Source organism: Lagopus muta, chromosome 2 (assembly GCF_023343835.1).
Source record: "Lagopus muta isolate bLagMut1 chromosome 2, bLagMut1 primary, whole genome shotgun sequence".
Classification (NCBI taxonomy): domain Eukaryota; kingdom Metazoa; phylum Chordata; class Aves; order Galliformes; family Phasianidae; genus Lagopus; species Lagopus muta.
In genome coordinates this window covers 78331634-78355398 of record NC_064434.1, presented here as the reverse complement: position 1 = coordinate 78355398, position 23765 = coordinate 78331634, and the positions used below count along the sequence as shown (strand labels likewise).

Sequence of the window (23765 nt, the reverse complement as noted above, 5' to 3'; positions counted from 1 at the left end):
GCAGAGCATTTCCTAAGCTGAAAATATTTGGAAACTGGGATAACATGCTATGTCTTATCTCTTCCAAAAGAAATGTGAGGGTAGCAGTGTCTTTTTCTATCTTTACTGTCCTGTAACTTTTTGTTTGTGGATGCTGCTGTAAAAAGAGCATATGGAGCAATACATCTGTATTGAATGAAGTTAAATGTTAAAAGGCAAAGTGATGAATCTTTCATTTTCTTTAGCAATGAAGCCTAGGATAATAATTGCTTTTCCGTACTTCGTAAAAATGCACGTGAACCTTTCAGCTTGTGATGTAAAGCAGTTTCTGAAAATGTCAAAGGCACTTCCTACGAAATGCTTTGACAACTGTCTGCTTCTGAATCTACATCCAGTTTTACAACAGAAGTGATTCCCTATTTTTCCTATCTTAAAGGTCACTTTTCACTTTTTCTTTTTTTGGAGGGGGGAGGATTAGAGGGGACTTGTTTGGGTTTTTTTTGTTTTTTTTTTGTTTGTTTGCTCAAATTCCTTGTCACCTTCGCCTCCGTTATCCACAAAAGTGCTGGCAGCCAAGTAGCATGCTAGAAATATTTCAACTCCCAGGTGATTGCTTGAGGTTATGATCTTTCAAACCCTTCTGAGGTCAGAAGTCAGAGAAGGTAACTAGATGTGTAAGCAAGGATGTGCAGAGCTAAGTTCAGTCTACATGTAAGTTTCTGTAACTTTCCTAAATATATTATTCAAAAATCTTGTTGGTTTTTTTTTTCCTAATAGACCTGGTCTCTCCATTCACTTGCCTTGATAGTTGATTCTAGTGGACCAATGTACCGCGGATATGTGGAGCCAACACTTTCTCTAGTTCTTACTCTGCTCTTAACTGTTCCACCGTCACATACAGAAGTGCATCAATGCTTAGGCCGATGTCTTGGAGCTATAATAACTACAGTTGGGCCTGAGCTGCAAGGTCAGTGTGAATCTGAAGAGGAATAAAAAATTAACTTCTATAAAGCCAATTAATCCAGATCTTAAACGGAGGACAATCAAATTTTGTCTGTTGTAGTTGAAGGCTGTGGGGAAGGGATTTAACAATTATAGTGTCCTGCACAGAACTTCAGTTCTTTTTTCCATCAGTTTGAAATTTGTATAAAGGTGCTATAAAGATGTATGTTGTTCTGTTTTATAGCAATGTTGTGTTGCCTGTAAAAGATGGGAAGCACCCTTGCCAGAAATGTTTTGTCGGGCAAGAGGCAACATTTCTCCTCTACTTCTTCAGCACATTGGCAACTTTATTTTTGACTGATGACAAAATCTTAAGTTGGACATAGTTCTTGGCGTTGTGAACAGTAACTGATTTCCACTCATTCTTGATGTTTTCATATCATGGTATTTTACCATTATGATTAAGATTTTTTTACAGATCTAACCCTATATCTGAAGTTCTGTGGCTGAGATGGCAAAAAACATGGTCTGAGTCCTAGTGTGATTTTTTTTTTTGTTAGGAATATTTTACTCTGGTCTTTCAGACAGTGTCATAGAGCTAACCACTTGTGAAATTCAAATTCTGGAGAATTGGACTTGCATTTCTGTTATGGGAAAGTTTCTAGATGCTTTGATTCAACTTGAGTGTCTGCTTGCTCTTTATTTGATTTGAAATGTTGTGACACTTTTTAATAAGCATCATCCTTATACTGAAAGTCTTCTGCAGGCATTTTTCTGTAATTCAGAAGCTTCTTTTAAATGTCATATGGGTTAATTACAGAATTATTTTTCAGATTCTGTTTTTTAAACTGTGTGTTCTGTTAGTGCAACATGACTCATCCAATGGAGCTAACCAAAATTAGCTAGCATTTATGCTAGCTTAAGTGTTGCCTAACACTTTAGGAAATGGTTCTGGGCATGAAATATTGCCCGTATATCATAAAATGGAAAAGATATTCACAGTTGAAATTCATTTGCCCTTACTAGTTTTATGTCCTGGGGGGATATTTTGAAAATATTTCTGTTTGAAGACAGTTGATCCAAAAATTTCATTTGGACTGAGAGTTGCTTAACTGAACCGAAATACTGAGGTACAGAAACACGCCATAGTGATTCTTTCAAGTTGTACTGTTTTTCAGTAGGAAGTCAGAGAAGCTGCATGTGAATTCTGTCAATTTCTTTTGCATTGAAGTGTTTGTTGAAGATTTAAAATCTTGTTGTGTTAAGGATGTCACATTTTATCACCAGGTAATGGAGCTACAATTTCAACAATCCGTTCATCCTGTTTGGTGGGATGTGCAATCACACAGGACCATTCAGATTCTCTCGTTCAGGCAGCAGCCATATCCTGCCTTCAGCAGCTCCATATGTTTGCACCACGGCACGTCAACCTATCCAGTCTGGTTCCCAGTCTTTGTGTGAGTACAAAATGCATTCCTTCTGTTTCTCCAAGATTTGTGTGACTAGCAAGGGGCACAGGAGAGGTATTTAGTAAGATGCCAAGGGTACCCATTCATAACAAAGAGGTGACATCTGCAGAACATCGGAGTGCAGTAAAAGAGTATCTGTCCCCAAGCTGTTTTAGATGCTTTTCAGAATGCTGTCCAAATCTGCGTCATAAAGCTGGATTCACTCTGGTAGCACACTAGCAAGAATATATATGGTATCACTCAATAAAAACTACTGAAATGCCTTGTTACTTCCAGCTAAAGGAACTGCATGCACAGAGGGAAGAAAGTGAATTTGGGAAAGGCAGGAGGTCTTGGATTTGCTTTACCACTGTCAATGTAGTAGATGCTGATGCTCAAATTCTTGTGCTGCTGTTGTGATTAGCGCTGCTTTCTTCCTGTGGTGCTGTTTTGTCTGCAAATCCTGGCCTAAACCAGGAAACAGATGCTGGAACCCAAAACATACAAAATGCAACTGTAAGAGAAAGATGTGTTTTTTTGTTTCTTTATTACTATTGTTTAATTTTTAAATTATATTGAGGGTTTTTTAGCAGTCTAATGCTGTGAAGTTTGGAAAGCTTCTCTCTGAAGTCTGTTCGGTGTTTTTGAGAAGTTGTTCTTAGAATTCACTGTGAAACTAGTATTTCTCTATTACCTTATGTCAATATTGGAGCTTTTTCTTAGTCTCCCTCCCTGACTTTCCCCCAGACATCCTTGCATTGTTACATGTATTTCCCTGCATACATACTTTTACTTTCCCCCACACACTGAAATGCTGCTGTGCAGCACCTGTTCTTGCACAGAATTTTGCATGACAGAGATGCAACATACCAGAAATATCTAGGCCCTATTCCATGAATACTGTGCATAGTGTGGCAAATAGTTCTAGTTAGTCACTCTGTGAGCACTAGTGGGTAATAGTGCAGAAAATGAAGTTACTGCTGGCATGACCAGCACTAAAAACTTTTCCTAGGCTTTCTGCTATCCGTTTCATGTTTCTTCATGATCCTTTATTAAACAAAAGCTATTTTCCTTCACTTTTTTTTTTATATTCCTTACTTCCAAGTCATATGTAGCTTGGTAAGTTTTCCTTTGAATTGTCTTGTTCACTTCTTTTTTTCTGTGAACTTATAGCTAGGTAGGCAGAGTCTGCATTACCTTTCCCCATTAACAAACTTTTCATTACATTCTAACTTGCTTTTTTATGCAATTGATGCCAGGTATCAAAATTAAACCATGGAGCTGCTTTCTGCTTTCCTGTATTGGCATCATAACCACTGGTTGTTTGTTTTGTAATGAAAAACAAGGAATGCTTTAGTGCGATATTTAGAGGGTTGTATAAAAGTGGATTTGTTTTTCCAGTATCTAAGTCTTGTATATTCACAAACAGAATAAAGATCTACTGTTGAAGTGCTTTATACACTATACAACCCTTTCATTTAGGGTTGCAGTTTCCATCCACATAATAACCTACTACTGAGAAAGCAAATGTGTATTCAGTTTATTAAAAACAATTTCCCCAGGGTAACTAAAGAGTCAGTTTCTTAAAGAGCACTCGTCATCTCTTCCACAGTGGAAAAACATACAGTTCTCTGTGCAGCTACTACCTCCCGAGGAAATAGTTACCATGCACAATTCTTCCTAAGAAAAATATTTGCTTGTACTTGAGCTGATTCAAAAGGAAATGGAAGCCCGGTATTGGTTAGCAAAAAGACCTGAAGCTGTCATCTTGACAGAAACATATAAAAACATGTGCTATAAATTCTGGTGCATGCTTGAAATGGAAGATTTTAGGGTAGTTGTGTGGTTGCTTTTAAAGTGATTTATAGCTATAGCAGAATATGATGTGGAACAGTGTTCAGGAGTGTAACGGACTGGAAAGTATAATTTGTTTAAAATCATACTGACACAGCAGTTCTAATATTAAAGCTTTTGATGGGTAACAACTGTCAGCTCTGTACACGCCAGCTTTATTTTCAAATTTCTGCTTTCAGTAAGTGCTTACCTGTGAACTTCTAAGATCTTGTAAAGAGTTTGCTACCTAGAGGCTTACACAAGGCCATGTAGAATACTGGCAATCCTTAGCAGCACTTATTCGTATGGAGGTGCAGTTCACTCACATGCAATGGTTCTGATTTAGGTTCACTTGTGCAGCTCCCACTTGCTGCTTCGCCGGGCTGCAGTTGCATGTTTACGACAGCTTGCTCAGAGAGAAGCAGCAGAAGTATGTGAATATGCCATGAGCTTAGCAAAAAATGCTGGAGACAAAGAAAATAATGGCATCAGTAAGTACTTCTTTCGTGTGGTCTTTTTGGGACAGTTGAGTGCATGTATTCGTGCATGCGTGTGATTTGCCTTCAGGAAGAAAAAATCCACTCTACAGCCATCCCTACACACTTGAATAACATTTCTCCTCACCTGTGCTTACTTCTTGAATTTCATTTGTCATTTCACTTCCTGTGAAATTCGGACTTAACCTTTTCTGCCCTACTGACTAATAGAAATCAAATAGGAAATACAGTGTATATACAGTGGAAATGTCTTACAGTTTTTTAAGTATTTTAGATATTCTTCTGTTGGAAATTGACTTATCTCCACCAAACAGCATACAGTTACCTAGGTGTGTTAAATTCTCTTAGCAGCACATCTACTAGCCTTTGAACTCTGCTGATTGGTTCAATGCCTACATGCATCAATTTATTCTGAAAATAGGAAATTCAACAGTTTGATAAACACAGTGTTTTTCAAAGAATGTAGAATTGTGAGCTCAATTAGTATTAAATCCTACTTATTAAGTATGTCTCTAGAAAGACTCTTCAGAATAAAATATTATTAGGAGCTTTTAGAAATTGGAGGAATGTGTACCTTGAAGAGAAATAGATGATGATTATTTTTGAAGTAATACTCAGATGCTATTTGCCTTGGAAGAAAAAAAAATAAAGAAAAAAAAAAGATTGCTGTAAAAGCTTTCTAATGTTAATTTGGGAGAAATTCAGTAACATCATGGTGTGTCATTTCCTGAACTTAGGTGTACTTACGTGAATTCAGAGTCCAATTCTCATTTGTTACTCCAAACTGTAAAATGGAGCTACTGATTTCAGAAAATCATGTTACAAATATCATTTCACAGATATTAATACTTTTACCCCTGGAGCTGGTTCTCGGCGAGATGCTCATTCCCGGCATCAGGGCGTTAATATCACAGAGACAGGCCTCGAAGGCGTCCTCTTCGGTATGCTGGATCGAGAAACGGATCGGAAGTTGTGCTCAGATATCCATGATACTCTGGGACATATGCTTTCATCTCTGGCAGTAGAAAACCTTTCTCACTGGCTAATGCTTTGTAAGGATGTCCTTGCAGCTTCCAGCGGTAAGTGTTCTATGGCGTGCACGTAAAAGATGGTGTGTCCTTAGTATTTGCATCTTCTGGCAATATTTATTTTGAGCTTGTCCTTTGTCCCAGTTAAGATCTAGTTTCTATTGTATGTGGAGCTTTAACTATTATTCATTAAACGTACTTAGATGAAATCTCCAATGTTATGTTACATTTTTAAAAGTAAGATTTCTTTTAAGATTAAAAAAAGTTGCTGTCAATTGTGAAAACAGACGAATGCTTTTTAGTGTCCGTGTGTCAGACCCATAGGGAAGGAACAGTGCTGTACATGCTTGGAGCTTTCCTTTATTCCCTTTGAGCTTCTGATGTGAAGATGGGTTACCATGGTGATGAAACTTTTTTGTGTGTTGTTCAGCCTTGCGGATTTGTTTGCAAAGATCTTTGTGCTCTGAGACCTTATACTTCTTTTTCAGCTTGAAGGATAGTTGTGACGCAGATTCTGCTAATTTGCCTTGCATTTATGCTTATTTATTGGCATATTGTGAGTTCATCTTGAAGCTCTTCTAATTATTGTCATCTTTGTTTACTGATGACTAATGCTACCAGTCTCTTTTTTTATGCAATATATTTGCCATTTATTTATTCTGTGGGAAAGACCTCACTTCCTGAATTTGAACGTGGAATGTTCTTTCCTTATTTCATATGGGATGGATGTTAGAGTTTTTAATATGAATGTCTTATCTCCTCTTCATGTTTTTAGTAGGTGGAATAATCTGTGATGATATTTAAATAAATTTATCTCAGTTATATTTTAATAACTGAGATACACTTCATTTTGCACTCTTTGATACCACTAAGTGGTATATGAACAAAATTTAGTTTTCTTTTTAAGTAGAGATTTACAAATCATGTACACAAGCTTTCCTGATCAGTTTCTCAAAACATTCCTGTTTTGAGTTTTCTTCATCCATGTTTGATTTACCATAGCCTTTCTCTCTTTTGAACGTCTTGGCTCATAGAATCATTATGGTTGGAAAAGACATCTAAGTCCAAGCATCAATCCATCAGCACCATACTCACTAAGAGGGTGCGTTTAGAATCTTGAAGGGCTTTGAGTAATGTTCTTAGTCATCCGTAGTTTTTAACATCAGGATTTTTCTTAATATTGTTCTTTATTGTAGACATGAGCACTGCAGCTCCCTTGGGAGGAGGTAAGGATGAAGAATCAGAGAAGAAGGACGAGATGGATGATGATACAATGTTTACTACCCTGGGTGAAGAGGATAAAACCAAGCCTTCTGTAGCACCTCGCTGGGCAACTCGTGTATTTGCAGCCGACTGCCTGTGCCGAGTGATCATGCTGTGTGAGAATGCAAACAAGGCACACTTTGATCTGGCGCTGGCTCGTTCAGCCAGACTTAAAAACCCAAAAAGTAATTATAGAATGTGCATGTTTAATTTTTTTTATTGTTGATACTTCTTTGCGGCTTAAAATTACACAACCAAGATAAAAATGTAGGCTCTTTGAAAGTGAACTTCCTTTCATTCAAACAGTTAAAAACAGAGGAAATAGGAAAAGGCCAAAGCTGTGGTTGTGTAACTGTTATAGTTACCATGCCGTGAACACGAAATGATGCTATATTCTCCAACAAACTTTAACAGACTGATCTGCTTGGGAGTGGGAAGAAAAGGGCTTGCAAACTCTTTCTTTTAGTTTGAAATAGGAGTAAACTTCTGGTCAAATGTAAGCTGGGAATAATTTATCTGAGTCTAGCCTAACAATAGTGGTGATACACAATTCTTACTATTTTAGTGTTTCCACAGCAAAAGAGTGCTATGAGAGGAAAAAGATAAGTCCAGGTAAATTGCTGTAGCAGAGTGAAGGATGTGTGAGGCATGAACCCAGTTGCTTTATAAAATTCTTTTAATATCTGTGAGACTGGTAAATATCATGTATTCAAGATATGTGTATAACTTGGAGAATCATAACTGAGAGGCTGGGAATGACATAACACATTTTTCACAAGACAGTTTCAAACCAGTAGTGGGAAGTTTCTGTCCTTTGCTCATCTATGTGTATTGGTTCTGGTGCATAGTGATTGCCTTCAGCTGTGTAGTGTAGTGTTCATGAGGAGCTCATGTACACGTAGGCTGAATATCATATATGAAGATCCTAGAATGCATAGGGTTTGTGGATTTTAGCACCTGTGCTGTTACAGGCTTCTGTTCTGATATGGATATTATGTGTCAGGTTCCAGAACCGTGCACTGGTTTTGTTGAGAATGTTGGTTTTTACTTGATTAGAGGCTGGCGTCAGTGTTTGAAGAGTGAGAGGGAAGAGCTTTGGGAAGCTGATTTTGGAAATGTTGTATTGTAGAGGAAAATCATAAAAGAGCTACTTTTTCATAGGATTCTGCAGGGAATTGCACATAATAATCCTGAGAATATACATCACTAAATTTATTGAATGTGAACTTGATTTGTTTGGTATCATCATAAAAGGAAAACTCACCAAATCTCTACCCATAAATTCAACTTACGAATTATTTGATGTTCACTGCTATATCTGTGGTGACCTGAAGAATTAATGACAGTCTTTACTGTTTGCATGCCTCTGAAAATTTCAGCTACAAAATGAACTATTTTGTCTTTGAATTTGAAAAGATCTAGAGCATTAATTGTGATTTTTTTTTTTAATCAATTGCCCTGGATATTTATGTTTTTAAATAATATATTTTCTTATTGCACAACATCTGGTAATTCAAATTGAAAGTAAAGAAAGAAATACAAACAGAAGAAATATCCTTTCACGGTGTTAATGAGTCATTTGGTGCTTTTCTCTACATGTTGGTGGCTGCTTGCTGATGGCCTTGGATGCGGCCCTTGGGTGCAGAAGTAGAAAGGCATACTCAGTTGTTAAGTGTTAAATTTGACGAGGCTTTCTTCTGTCAGCAGAGGTCACTATAAGCAAAGGACTCAAGAACTGCCTTGAAGATTTTCTGTATATATAGGGCAGAAAGGAGCCGTGAAATCCACTTTACTGAATGTTCTTACCTCTTACAAGCTACTCAGCCACATTTAAAATATTCTGTCCAATGCATATTTTTTTGTCTCATATTTTACTTTGTTTCAAATTTTGCTTAATTTTTAATATTGTCTTGAGAATAAATGTTTTTATGTCAGTTTAAAGGAGGTGGGAAGAAAAAAGGCTACATTCTTTCTTGTATTTCTTCCATTTCCTAAATGTGTACCTTCGGAAAGGAACGTATGAAATCTGTACATCTCTGTTAGGAAAGTATTACAAATGTCTGTCATCAGGTATAATTTCAGTTATTAAATAGTTCTTCTTTTGTTCTATTTTAAGATGACTTCTTAGTACTGCATCTCTCTGACCTTATTCGAATGGCATTCATGGCTGCAACTGATCACAGCAACCAGTTACGAATGGCGGGTCTTCAAGCTCTTGAAGACATTATCAAGAAATTTGCATCAGTTCCTGAGCCAGAGTTTCCAGGCCATGTGATACTGGAGCAATACCAGGCTAATGTGAGACCTTCTTTATAACTTCATGAAACTGTATATTTATGCCAATATGCCAGAATTAGCTTTGAGAACATTTTGTAACTTCAAAAGACCTGTGAAGAGGTTTTTTGTTTGAAAATGTACTAAAGAGGCAGTTTTATTTACTGCTCCAAAATTTGTGTATCTCTTCCTATTTGTCATAATTTATTAGCTGACAAAAACAACAACAAAAAACACACCAGTAGGTGTTGATTCTTGAAAGCCAAATACTACAAATTAAACTTGATTTTTTTTTTGCAAGAGTGGTATTTCATTTGTAGAATGAAGAATTTGAAAATAACACTGATTCAATCCCAGAATAATCTAATAAATCTGTTTTCTTGGGAACTAACGAATACACTTGGGTTTAAACAAAAATGACAATACTGTGGGAATGGGAGGTGAGAGGTTGAAGATTTATTTTGGGAAATTATTGCATTATTTTGTTGCGTAGCTTAACTCTTCTGTCTTTTATTTTTAAAGTTCTAAATATATAATAACAATTTTCCATATCATACTCAAATATCAGTACTCCAGATTTGACTTATAGATATAGATATATATATAGATATATAACATGCTTAAGATTAATCTCTTGCCTCAGACTTGAGTGTGAAAATGACCAAAGCTTAAGGGATAGTGTGCTTTGAAGGGTGGGCTTCTTTTCTTCGTTGGTTCTTAATGATTTGCATCTATAATCAGTTTTGCTAGTTCTTTCATTTGATTCATTTAAGAAGATCTAAGCCTTGCAAACAATTGGATATGTGATTTGTCCCACTGACTTCAGTATTTACATTTATCATAAGATGAATGTGCCTGCAAGAATGAGTTTCAAATAGGGTACCTGGCCAAATGAAGAGGGGCAGGGGATCTTTCTCAAGCCAACAAATCTTTCTATGAAGAAAGGTTGAGGGAATTCAGCTTACTTAGCTTGGAAAAGAGAAGGCTCTGGGGACACCTCGCTGTGGCCTCCCAGTACTTGAGGGGAACACCATTCTATCATTATAATTCCATGTTATGAAACTTGCCATTTTTTTCTGCATAAATAACTGCTTTCATGGCATTGTAGGTTTTTTTTAGTAGCATTACTCACGCTGTGATTGATTTCCTGTTGCTTTGGAAGTCCTAGGGCATACCAGTTATGTTTTGCTGATGCACGTTGATCAATCTGTTAAGTCTTTAAATACACGTGGTTTCTAGACTGCATTTTAACTTGAGAATAGTCTAGGATAGTGCACTGGTCCTTAGAAGAATCTGTGAACATCTTACAAAATATTTATTTCATTCCTCATACAGAAACATCCTTTTGAGTAGGGACACTTGATATGAGAATTAGAAGGGTGGTATGGGCTTTCTAATTCTGTTACCTGTTGGAAATATACTAAAAGGAGAGATGAAGTTAAGAGCTTTTTCTCCCTTCCAACTGGAGTGACATGGCTAACTCTGGAATCGCTCCTAAGATTGCACTGGTTTCCTCTAATCTTGTCAAGTTTTGCTGTTTATACCTTCTGTGCCTACCACAGTTCTCTACGCTGCCACCATTCCTTGCCTGTTTCCCACCTCAAGTTATCTGGTCTTCCTCTGATTTCTCTTCTGTGTTTTCAGAATTGAAAAGCACTTCTTCAGGACAGGTTTTCATCCTATCCTCATCTTATTCTCCTTCCTTCTGTACTGCTGTAACTATTGTTGCTATCTTTTTGACGTCTTTCTATTCCAGAAAAACACTGTCTGAAGACAACGGACTAATTCTTTTTTTGTCTGTCATTTTGAGAACATGATACAAATGCAGTAATGAACACCTGGTTTTGCCTTATTATTCTGTTGGAGTTCAAAAAATCATTGTCTGTGCAGCTTCAGCATAAATTGAATTCATAGTAGTTTCGTGTGTAAAAGGATGTTCATTAACAACAAAAAGAGAATGCCACATGTATGCAAAGGCAGTCGGGGCTTAAAAAGACTATTGGAAGACAAGCAACAGAAAAACAGTTCTTTGTCATTTAGACAGTACTGTTGGAAATGTTTGCTAGATAGCAAGCGTAATTTTGGGGTATAACTATAAACACTAACAGTCTTATCTTGCATGTTTTGTATATATTCCTGAACCTTAAGCAAGGTTAGATGAAGAGTGTTGTCACTATTGTTTTACATTGGATTTTTTCCTCTTTCCAGGTTGGAGCTGCTCTGAGGCCAGCATTTTCCCAAGACACACCATCTGACATAACTGCCAAGGCCTGCCAGGTACAGAAGAGTATGTTCAGATGGTATAAGCCAGACTGAACACATTTTGTGCCTTTATGCAGTAGATGTGTATGATTTTTCTTCTTGTTGGAAGAATGATGCAGAAGAGAACAGTAGTAAATAGCTGGAAAATATTGTAAGCCTAAACTGAGATTTTTTTTTGCAACATCTTTAGAGTCATCTGGTAATATTCTTTTTAGTCTTTCTGAATCCACATCAATTCTGTGCTTCTTGGTAACTGGAAAAGAAAAACTGAGAAAAAGAAAAAAAATAGAAAATGTGTAGTAAGACAAATGGGAATGTATTCATTCAGATATCTTTGATGAACTGTACTCACTAATGATGATTTAGGGTTGAAGGAGCAAAGCTGATCTTAGTCCTACTTTTGAATGGATTTTGAATTTGTAACAGATTTCCAGCAGTCTTGTCCTGTCTATCTGCAGAGCCAAGTGTGTAAATAAACCATGTATTTCTTTTAAATATATCCATCATTCCAGGCCTTCCCTAAAGGAACTGGTTCTCTCAAAGCAAAATAAACTAGAGATAGAACAAGACTGCCATCGGAAAAGAGTCTGTGAACTCTTTTTTCCCACCACTCTTCCTCCTCCCCCTGCTGCATTTTTTTCTTCATTTTGCTGCTTTTTCTCGTCCTTGCAGAATTTGTTCTTTTTGGTGTAAAAGCAGCTGCATTTGTACCAAAAATCTTTTGTCTGAGTGTAAGAGGATGAATGCCCATGTATGGCACTGAACAGGAAGTTATGATCTGTTTGATGTTTCAGTTTTAAGTGCCTGTTTTTAGTTTGTTCAATCTAAAAAATAAAAAAAAGCAGGAGTAGGGAGACGCCCAACTGTCTGACCTCCATGTCAGGTGCTGACTCATCTAGAACATGATGCTGTTTGTTTCATACCCAAGCCATATCTGAAACTTTTTATATTACTCATTTCTTGATGTTTTCTTAAAGCCGTTTATGATCTTGGAAGCTTTTCATTAGCTTTTCATTCATGGAGCTTTAACATGTAATTTGAGTTATAGCTTTTGAAGATATACCATTATGAACTGCTGTGCAATACGACCTTCACTGTGAATGGGAAAAAACAGTACTTGAGTGATTTGATCAGATATGTGGGAACAGAATAAAAACTTTGTGATCACCTGTTTAGGGAGAATTTAGCTTGGGAAGAGCAGGCTCCAGGGAGACCTCATTGTGGCCTTCCAGTGCTTGAAGGGAGCGTAGAAACAGAAGGGGAAATGACTGTTTATGAGGGTAGATAGTGATAGGACAAGGGGGAATGGTTTTAAACTGAGACAGAGGAGGTTTAGGTTGAATATTAGGAGGAAGTTTTTCACTCAGAGGGTGGTGACGCACTGGAACAGGTTGCTCAAGGAGGCTGTGGATGCCCCATCTCTGGAGGCATTCAAGGCCAGGCTGGATGTGGCTCTGGGCAGCCTGGTCTGCTGGTTGGCAACCTTGCCCATGGCAGGGGGTTGAAATGGATGCTCTTTGAGGTCCTTCTCTACTCAGGCCATTCTATGATTCTGTGTCTTGCAAACTAAGTATTTTCTATGTATCTGAGTTTCATTGTATCATTGAAAACAGCCTTTGTAACCATTCACCTGAACAATTCTGTTGTCAGGAGTGGAGAGAAGAAAGGGAAATGTCAGGTTAGAATGGTTGAGATTTTGTTGTTATATTTCTTTCTATGGTTTTTATTTATGAAGTTATCTGTTTTTCTTGCTAATGGAGAGTGATTCTAACCTTTGTTGTTTAGGTATGTAGCGCATGGATAGGAAGTGGGGTTGTAAGTGACCTCAATGATCTCCGCCGAGTTCACAACCTTCTTGTCTCTTCTCTGGATAAAGTACAAGCAGGAAAAGGATCCTCCAGCCAGCTTTACCGGGAAAGTGCCACCACTATGGAAAAACTTGCAGTTCTGAAAGCATGGGCTGAGGTAACCATTTCCTATTACATCTTCAAATGTTTGAAAAGATTTAACCTCAGCAGCATCAAACCCTGCTGGCTAGTCAGTCAGCTAGCCTTATCTCTGCCTTCCTCCTTTCCTACTGCAGTTCCACTCTTAGTGTGTTTTCATCTCAGTGTATTTCTTGATTCTTTTTTTCTGCCTTTTTGTCTAATGGTGCTTTTGTATTTTATTGTATTGTACACTCTCATACCCTTACACTGTATTTTCATAAAATATTGTAGTTAACCAACTAGAAATTTTTTTTTAGAGTTCACAACAAATTGCAGGCTAAACATAGATATTGCTAAAACCTTAAACTATCTGCAAAAAAAGAAGTGCTTATGTTGTCTTGCTTCCTGACATATTGTTTGCGTGCTTTAGAGCTACATGTCTAATTACATAAATTATATTTTGATTTCTTGTGGAGTAGTACTTTGAGGACCTTTGGATTAAATTTTCTTGGAAATTTATTTTGAAATTTCAAAGGGAAGTGTCAACTGTTCAGCCATGTAAGCCTGTTAGTCACCCCATAATGCTACATTCAGCTTTGATATGGAGCATCTGTTGTGTGAAGTTCCTAATTCAAAAAATGCTTATTTTTACTGTATTTTTCTGATACTTCTGCTTCCCATATTTGTGTGAAAATCCTTTTATAGCATGTTTCCAAGATGAACATATAAATGCTCTTGTATTCACGTAACCCACTAAAGGCCGTTTTAATCTTTATGCATATCGTACCTAATCTGCTCTGAGAAAGTGACAATTGCTCTAAGGAAAAGGCTGCTGCTGTTTTTTTTGTTGTTTCGATTTCACGATGTGAACTTTTCACCTCTGTTTCTCCTAGGTGTATGTTGTGGCCATGAAAATTAAGAAAGAAGCAGAGACCAAACCCAAACGTGTTTTAAAGAGCACAGAGGAGGATGAGGATGATTTTGGTACAGTAGACGAGTTGCCACCTGACAGTTTGATAACACTTGTACAGCCAGAGTTGCCTTCACTTAGCCGTCTCTGGTTAGCTGCCCTGAAAGATTATGCTCTTCTAACCCTACCAGCTGAGTTTGCAACTCAGCTTCCACCAGATGGTAAATACTGAAATTTATTTTTGTGTTGGTTTGAAGAACGAAGTAAACCTCCTAGCTGTTTTATTAAAATTCTTTAAATTGTTTGGCAGGTGTGATTTTTCATCTGTTAGACAAAACGATGCGAGTAATTTTTGCTTTTGTGTAATAGAAATGTATGCTGAAAGTTTGTGTTGGGTTTTTCTTTAATCTACAATGAAAAATTCTTTATCTGATTCACAAAGATGATTAAACAATACTGTTGTAGAAATAGAAAGCAAAACAGTGCTTTTTACAGCTGTAATACTTTGACATCAAATGCAAAAAGATGTTTACTTTAAGGAAACACAGTCCATGAGATTACAGTGGATGTGGTCTTAGAAAACTTGAATGTTCTGTATGAAAAAGGCCATAAGATCTGATGTATTTTAGTGCAACTCTTGACTTTCTTCTTACTGTTCCATCACGGCCATTGCGCTTTGTGAGATGTGCTAATGTTACTTCTTCACAAGGAGTGTTGGAATACACTGTGACTAACAAGGGTTACATCTGAATGTCTACATGATTAAACACAGTATGAGCAAATAAGAAATTTAGAATACATGCTTTTTGTCTATTATTTGTAGAGAATTTCAGAGTTTACCTTTGGAGAGAATTTCAGAATTGATCTTTATTTTTCTTATTTAATAGGAGGAGCATTTTACACTCCTGAAACAATTGATACAGCTAGACTGCATTATCGAAACTCTTGGGCTCCTATACTTCATGCAGTGGCACTTTGGCTAAACAGTACAGGTTTCAGTGCTTCTGAGTCAACAGAAGAGACTGCTGCAGCAATGCCTAACTCACAGAAACGTGGCACATCTATTATGTTAAACCAGACACCTGGAACTCCACCTACCACTAAATCTTTGCCAGAGTTGAACAAAGATCGCATGCACTTAATTTTGGGTAAGAGCTATGAATTTCGAGTGCAGTACCAGCATGTTATGTTACAAAATGATATGGGAGTAAGAAAATTTGTTTTATTTAAACCGAGGAATTTTAAAATGCATTATTTGTCAGGACAGTAATATTTTGAAATATCTCTGTCTCTCTACCTCTTGTATATTTCACAGCTTTGACAGAGTATTTGTCAGTGTGATTTTTATCATTTCTGTAGAGTAGTTGTGATGTAGCTGTGTATAGCTGATGAAGTGAACATTCTTCTAATTACTGCTCTTTTCAGGTGTTAGCATACAGTTTCTCTGTTCCCCAAGACCTGAAGAGCCTGTTGAACATGTTACATCTTGTTTACAAGCACTTCACACTTTATTGGATTCCCCTTGTGCCAGGATCCATATTGCAGAGGATCAGGTACTGTATGAGCATGTTATGTCAGTTAGCTTTCCTGAGTCTTGATCTTTCATTTGTGATGATTAAAGAACCTGTAATTATTCTTGAGCAAGAGAAGCATCTGCTTGCTCTAAGCAATTGATGTAACAATTGGGAATTGTTAAGCCCTAATTAGTTTGTGTTTTGGTTTATTGTAGCTCCTTGGTGTTGAACTCCTGAGTGTGCTTCACCGACTCCTCCTGACTTGGGATCCTACTTCAGTCCAACTATTGGTTACAGGAGTTGTCCAGCAGATAGTAAGAGCAGCTCAGGATTATTTGCAGGAAAAGAGGAACTCCCTAAGTAAGACTTTGAAAACATAGCTTGTTTTGTAGATTAAAGAAGCAGTGGGTTTTCATGTTTGAGGAGGGTCTCAAATGCATTAGATGGTGGTTACACTGAGGAGGAAAATGCTGTATATTCCACAGGTGCTGTAGCTGCGTTCATAAAATTACCTGCTGATTTCTTAACTCCTGTAAGATGTATTTTCTCCTTCCCCTCATAATTCCAGTGGTCATTCTTTTCGTGTCTCATTTTCTTGAACATGAGTGATGAGAATTACACTCAACAAGCCACTGTAAGGTCTTAGTAATACCTAGTTTCGTGGAATCATTAGGATTGGTAAAGACCTCTAAAATCATCTAGTCCAATTGTTTCATTGATGTTTATCTATTGACTGGATCTTAGCATTTCATTGATTTGTGAATCTTAGTGGTGTCTTGTGGTGCGTTGGGTCCTGTGGTGTCCCCCTGTCAGGACTGGCAGGCATGAGGTGAGCTAATTGCTACTGGAACCAGTCTGAAAATTTGATTACTAACCAAGAGTTCTTGTCTGGAAGTGAAATGGACTGGTATCTTGGTTCTGAACCGTCATGTAGGGTGTGTCTTCAACCAAAAGCTTTGAGAACAGGGTGTGCAAACAGGAGCAAGGAAAGACGTGCTTGTGCCACCCAAAAGTCCTTCTCAAGACTGTGTAGGATTGCCCGAGTCAGCATAATGATGGCAGTGACAGGCAGCAACATACAGTCTGCTGATTGAGGAACAGTCACCTCTGGGAAATCAGAAGTCTAATGACCTGCCTTGAAAATTCAGATGAAACTCCTAATGTGACTGTACTCGAGGTGCTTGTCCATGCAGGGCTAGGGGTGAGGTTGATCTCATCAGTAGGATATGAAGGAAATGCATGTGAAGGTAAGCAGACTGTGTAGTGTCTGGAAAGCCAAATGGAGAAATGGCATATTCTTCACTAAGATCTTGCAGAGACAGAAGCCTGAGATGCATGCCTCACATAAGGATGGACAGGCAAAGGCTGTGCTGGAATATGGAGCATGGGACTCTACAGTGGTGGAGACTGCAAGGTTGTGGCATCCAGCAGCAAAAAGCTTTCTCTTATCTCCATTCATCTGGTTAGAGAACCTTGTAGGACTGTCAAGAGAAAAACAAAGTGTTGCAGTAGGCATCTGGGCTAGACATTCTTCTATTCTGGATCAGAACTAGTACCTGTAAGAGGGACTGAAGGGTGATAGAGCAGTCAAAGACTTCTTGTTTGCCACAGACTGCTTAATCAAGAAGAAGAGGTGGATGAAGCCATATTAAATCAACTGGAAGAAGCCTTCCAATCACAAGCCTTGCGAGTCTCATGTAATCTTTTACCATCTGTGGGAAGGGTAGCTCTACAGAGTGTTCTGGGATACGTGAGCCAGTAAGTTTGTCTTGTGTGTTGAAAGATTTTTGGAGTTAGTCCCCTTGGAAATAATTTCAGAGTTCAAGAATGTGATTGGGAAAAGTTAGCATAAACTTAGTGAGGGTAAATAAAGTCTAATCGCCTTCTGGTGGGTGATTACTGTGTGAATAATCTTGCAAAAGTTGTTTATATCACTGAAAAACTGGAGAGATGTGGACTGGATAGTTGAATCTGTGCATGTCTGCAGTGCTGAATACTCAGTTATTGAACTGCATTAGAAGAATGTGGCCAGTTAATCAAGGGAAATTTTCTTTTCACTTAAGGTTGCGAAGCTGTGTCTGGAGCTGTGTCTTGTTTTCTCAATCCTTTCTTTCCTATCCTGAGTAATGGAGGTGTTGACAAAGGTTTAAGTCTAGTGAAGGTCCAGTTAGATACTTGGGAAGGTAAGAATGGAAGGATGAGCAAGCTGAACTTACTTGGTTGCAGAAGAGAGTTAACAGGTGATTGAATGGCAATCTCCCCTTCTTAAAGGAGACTGAAGAAAAGAGCGAGCCAGACATTTCTGAAAAGGATATGATGAGATGACAGTGGATAGAAGAAGTAAAGCAGAAATCCACACAGAATATGAGGAAAAAAGTATGATGCCATGGGGCATTTATTGTATCTGGTTAGGTTAGATCTGCCATGTTTTATTTTACTTCAAAGAAGAAAAGTAAAACCTAAAGGATGTGTTTCTTACTAAGGAAAACTACTGTATGGTTCTGGCACTGTGTGCTGTTAGGAGAAAACTTAGCTTTTACCCATTTTCTAAGTGAAGACAGAGAGGGGATTTTGTTAGAATTTGAGGAACCAGCATAGTTAAAATGTAAGCTCTGTTCCTTCATGTGAATTAATTGAATTGTTTGCTATCGGTCTGGTAAGTTGCTTTTTTCAAATCAGCAAATGTGAAAACTCTAGCAATCATTTAAATTCACAGGGGCTCTGTGAGGGTGGTTCAGGCCAGTTTTGATGTGCTGAATCTCTGTTACTGTTTTATGGGAGAAGGCAGGACTGCAGCTGGCTGAGCTGCCATTCAAAAGAGAGCCTTTCTAAATTGAATGCACTGAAATTGTGGAGTTAGACATAGAATCCTACTATGCTTTTCTGTTCTCTTATTTCATGGCTAGCTTAGGCTGAAATAAGATCTGTCAGTGTTGAACACTTAATTTATAGCCATTAAATTAAAAAAAAAATACTGTAATGACTATTTATTTGACAGTCATTGCCTTTAATTTTGCCATTAGAATGAGAAAGAAAAACTTGCCGTGTTTTTATTTTGTTACTACTTTGTTATTTCTAGTTCAGAATGGTTTTTTAGAACTATTGCTGCAATTACAATTATTCTAAAGCATCTTAAACCCCTTTAAGTCCTTCAAACTAGAATATTTATTTTGACATGAGTCGTGTTTATAGTATCTTTGTTTGAAGCAACTATTTTCTGTGGATTTTTAACTGTTTTTTTTTGTGGTTTTTTTTTAGTGTTTTATATAATCTTTGATATGGAATCTCTTTTTCTAACTGTATCCTCAACAATTATTTCCTTTTTTTCCCAGATGAAGAGGATATTGGAGAAAAAGAAAATCCTCTTGCTTTAGGAGAGGGAGGTGAGACTGGTGGTCTTGTACCTGGAAAATCTCTAGTATTTGCAGCCATGGAATTGCTCATGTTTATCCTGGTACGACACATGCCCCATCTAAGTTCCAAAGTGTCAGATTCTCCAAGTCACATTGCTGCCAAATCCCACCTTTCTGAGGAGAGTGCTCGTCTTGTGGCTGCCACTGTCACTATACTGTCTGACCTACCTTCTCTCTGTTCTCCAGCAGGTAAAGTATTGACAAAAGACATGAATGGTTACTGTATGGGATCCTGTGAGCTTATGATACTAAAACAAAATCAAATTCTTATATGATGTTTAAAGGTCATCTGTTGAAAGTGTTGCTTAGATTCTAGAATAAACTAGGAGCTCAGGCTTCTCCAGTGATTCAACATTAAGAAAATGGCTTCGAGTCTGCATGTGTGCTGTAAGTTTGCTGAGGAAATGAGCTCTATATCATTATTGTTTCTTTTTCCCGCTTCTTTTTTTTTTTTTTTTTCCAAACCTCCTGATTTTGACCAATTTTAATCATGTTGTGAAAGACTGACATCTAAGCAGTAATTAAATTCCTGAGAAGTTCAGGAGAAGCAGAATTTTGATGAAAAAGAACCACACTGAGGAAAAACTAGCACAATTTAGCTCTGCTGCACTTTGCTTTTCAGCCATTGGCTGTCAGTCATCCCAAAAGTAACTCTAAACGAAATAAAGCTTTCTTCTGTCCAGGGAGGCTGTCACAAAGGATATGCATAAACTAGGGTAATTGCACTTAGTGCAGTTCAGTTGTAAAGTACACAAATTTGTGGGTAGTTTCTACACATGTGGAAAAATGAGGCACAGAAAAGATTAAGAATTAAATGTGGAAAGAGACTTTGCTGTCTGAAATGAGTTGTAGATTGATACTATACACCTAAGCCCATTAGCGCCCTTCTTTCATTCCTGCACTTGCTTGGAGTCTGTATGGATTATTGAAACTACTTTTAATGAAGTTCCCATGTGTCTAAAGTCAGATTGTGTTATTTGACCAGTACTTCTTGAGTTTGCACAACTTGCACCTTTAGGGCTTGCTGCACAAAATTTAGATGCTTTTCTGATGACATCAGCAGATATGTAAGAGGTAGGAGCACTTTGTCTCTTTTGTAGAGTAATCAAATGGTTACAAATTTTACCCAAAACATGAAACACTCTGAACTTCCTTCTTACTTCTGAGGCTTGTAATACACACCTGCTTCCTTGGATAGTGCTCTGACTTTGGATACCTGTTCACAGATCTGTTATTGTAGATTTTTTTTATAAGACCTTAGACATGTACAGATGGTGTTTCAAGATATTTAACTTTCTGATGGCATCCATGAGAGAGTCTAACTCCTTTTTGCCATGCAGGGCAAAGCTAAAAGCTAGTGATATACTTTGAGAGTACTGGTGAATTGATTTGGTGATAAAATACTGAATTCTACGTACTAGTTTGTTACCTGAATTGCAGTTTGTCTTTCTAGCCATATATATCCATTTTGGGAATACTGAAGAAGTTACCTACTGCACTGTTTGGAAATAACTTCAGAAATTCTACTTTGTCTTGTTTAGGTTGTATGACAGTCCTGCCTACTATCCTATTTCTGATTACGAGAGTATTGAAAGAAACAGCTGTAAAATCAGCAGACAATCAGGTCCCACCTCCAGTCAGTGCAGCACTTCAAGGGATAAAAACTATTGTTACTCTTCCAACAGTCAAGACTGATGAAACTCAAAATCAGTGGGCAAGTCTTATTCGCAGTACTTTGGCATCTATCCTGGAATACTCACAACCTGGTAAGTGATTTTGCAGTGGAGGAAACCTAAAACAGAACTGGCTTTTGCTTTAGTGAAAAGACAAGTATTGTATCTGCCTATAATTTAACAGGTTGCATGCCTGAGGATTGGGAGTTAAAAGCGGTGGATAAATTGCTTCTAAAACTGAAATGGAAGGAAGATCTGAGTGCACACAGCTTAACTAAAATAATAACTTAGTTAATAACTTAACTAAAATAAAATCTGAATGAGCTCCAAGCTGCGTTCACATCATTTCCTAGGCCATGCCTCAATTTCTCTGGTTACTGGCAACTCTAAACATATTGTCAAGGCTGGAACAGACCATAATTTCCACTCCTCCTTTCCTTTTTCCACAGGATACCAGCTAGCTTAAAGGAAAAGGGAATTTAGTTACCAAAACAGTGTTTGTAGAAAGAACCAATCTGTTTACTGAGTCTATTTGTTCAATACAGTACTTGGACTCAACACCTTGAATTAAACCTCAAAAAAGCAGACTGTATCTTATAAGTGCTTGCTGACAAGATTTGTGTAGTCTTAATGACAGTAAGCGTTAACGTGTATGAAGACAGCAATGGATAATTGTGGCAAGGTTCATGCTGGAGTAGGAAATACACAATTCTGTTGCAAGCTGTCAGTGGTTAGAAAAAATCCTACTCCTGCCAAAAAAAAGCCTGTTAGCCATCGGCAGGATTTCTGCTGTGTCTTGTTTAGTGAACTACAGGCTACTTCTGTTGGCTCACGTTTGTGCTTTGCCTTGCTCTTCAAAAAGTGAAAAAGATGTAGTCTCAGCTGCATGGTTAGCAAAGAGAGAGACAAAGATTTGTCATTTGCTTAATGGCAGTTCAGCCCAAAAGACATCCCATTACATCCCTGAGGAACCGTTTATAATCTGAAGAGAAGCTTGAATGGAGTTACTCATGTGGGATAGGTAATTGCAAGTGATCCTGAAAATGTCTGAAGGGGAAGGATCGGTGCATTTGTGTTATCCGAGTCAAAATTCTAATTTGATCTGTCATATCAGCTCATGTCTTCCAGCTATTTGTTACTCTAGAGTTTCTCCAGTTCACCTTTCCACAAACATTACTGCCTTTATGCAGACTTCTGAAATTTTTCAGAAGCTCCTTGCAAGAGTGTAAATTTTCCTGTTCCTTTCCAGTCTTCTGTGAACACATTGCACAAGAATATAATGGAGGTCTGTTGCATACAATTTTGTTTCAAAGAACATTAATATTAAGCAAACCCCCCCACAAAAAAACACCAACAGAACACCACTATGTTTCTCACTTAATGTCTGGAGTCATTTTCTGAAGTGAGTTTTTACGTCATGGCTAAAGCCAATCTAACAGCTAGCTGATAACTGTAAAAAGGATGTCATGCCATCCTTGGTTTTGCTGACTATATAGATGTTGCTGCTTTGGTTCTGCTCTCCCTTGAGAGTCTTAACAACTTAGCCAACAAAACCAGCAGAAAAGTACTGAATTTTCTTTTCCCCTGCTGGTGTGTCTTGAAGAACGATATCTATGAAGAGCTGGTGCAATCAGGAAAAGGATGACAGTTGCAAGTACAGATGAATTTGAAAAGAAAGGAAGGTTGAATAGGACTACCATTTTTTTGTTTGTGGCAGGTAGATGTCAGATCAGCCTATTTGTTATGTAGCACCTCATGGTAAGTTACAGTTGTTGCTGTGCTGGTTATCAGTCTTTTACTCTGCTGAATCAGCTGAAGAGAACAAAAAAGGGAAGCCAACTATTTTTAATGGGAAAAAGATTTCAAAAATACGTTTTCACCCTTTGTTTACACATGGGAAACAAAAATGTGGTTTGTTCAGAGAAAAAGAGTGGGTGATATTTTTGGCTCGCTATTTGTTTTGGAAAGTTCGAATCACTTTATTGAAAGAGCCTTTGGAAAAGAGTTGTTCAGCTTTAGATTTTCAGTCACAGTCAATAACAACAAAAAAGTGATTCAGTAATGAATAAATGTGTACTTGTATGCAGTTGCAAGTCATTTCAAATACATTTCTTTTTAAGTTTGTCTGCATTCAGTGGGTTTTACTTTACTCTGAAAAGCATTCAGAATTTATCTAACAACCTGTTTGGTTCTTTTTTCAGAAGCCTCCAAGCCTGTTCTCGATGAAGTAAGCGTACTTACAGCTATTGCTCTCTTCCTTTGGTCAGCAAGCACTGAAATAATTGGAGTACAGTCTTTACAGAGTGGATGTATAAACAGATTTAAAAATGCATTAAATTCCAGTGATCCTTGGGTAAGATCATGATACAGGAATTTGAATGATATACAGCTGGAAAAAAATAGTAATTGTAATATATTTGCTATGTTTCCTGAATGTTCTGTGGGAGCTTTACTTCAGAGACAGATCCTGCTTGTCAAAATAACTAGAATTTTCAGTGGTGCATTATAGAAACTCCATAATGAACAAAAGAAACAAGACAAATTACTTTTTGGTATTATCTGCTCATGGCCTTGTGCCAAGTTTGACTTGTAGCTTTCAGAAAGAAAAAAACCTTTGAAATGTTTAACAAATGAAAAAGAATGGCTACTAGAGAGCAGTGACAGTTTTACAGTAAAACTGATTTATTGTAATACAAACTAAACCATGTTTTCTGCAGATAAAATTACAGCCCACATTCCTGATGAACTTTGTTCTGTGCAAAACCTATGCTTATTTTAAATGTTCATACAAAATTCAGTTG

General features: G+C 37.5%; 1 protein-coding gene across 6 annotated transcripts in view; it reads left to right on the top strand.

Annotated features, from left to right (window-relative positions):
• Positions 1-23765, top strand: part of HEATR5B (HEAT repeat containing 5B) — a 49659-nt gene that overhangs the window by 21230 nt on the left and 4664 nt on the right. For all 6 annotated transcript variants that reach the window (XM_048937699.1, XM_048937696.1, XM_048937694.1 and 3 more), the window contains 15 exons: positions 757-946; positions 2209-2378; positions 4549-4693; positions 5539-5778; positions 6924-7175; positions 9107-9288; positions 11473-11541; positions 13312-13491; positions 14348-14585; positions 15252-15512; positions 15790-15917; positions 16094-16238; positions 19211-19480; positions 20833-21057; positions 23166-23317. In XM_048937699.1, the coding sequence (XP_048793656.1) occupies positions 757-946; positions 2209-2378; positions 4549-4693; positions 5539-5778; positions 6924-7175; positions 9107-9288; positions 11473-11541; positions 13312-13491; positions 14348-14585; positions 15252-15512; positions 15790-15917; positions 16094-16238; positions 19211-19480; positions 20833-21057; positions 23166-23317 (2847 nt within the window). The remainder of the gene's footprint in view (positions 1-756; positions 947-2208; positions 2379-4548; positions 4694-5538; positions 5779-6923; positions 7176-9106; positions 9289-11472; positions 11542-13311; positions 13492-14347; positions 14586-15251; positions 15513-15789; positions 15918-16093; positions 16239-19210; positions 19481-20832; positions 21058-23165; positions 23318-23765) is intronic.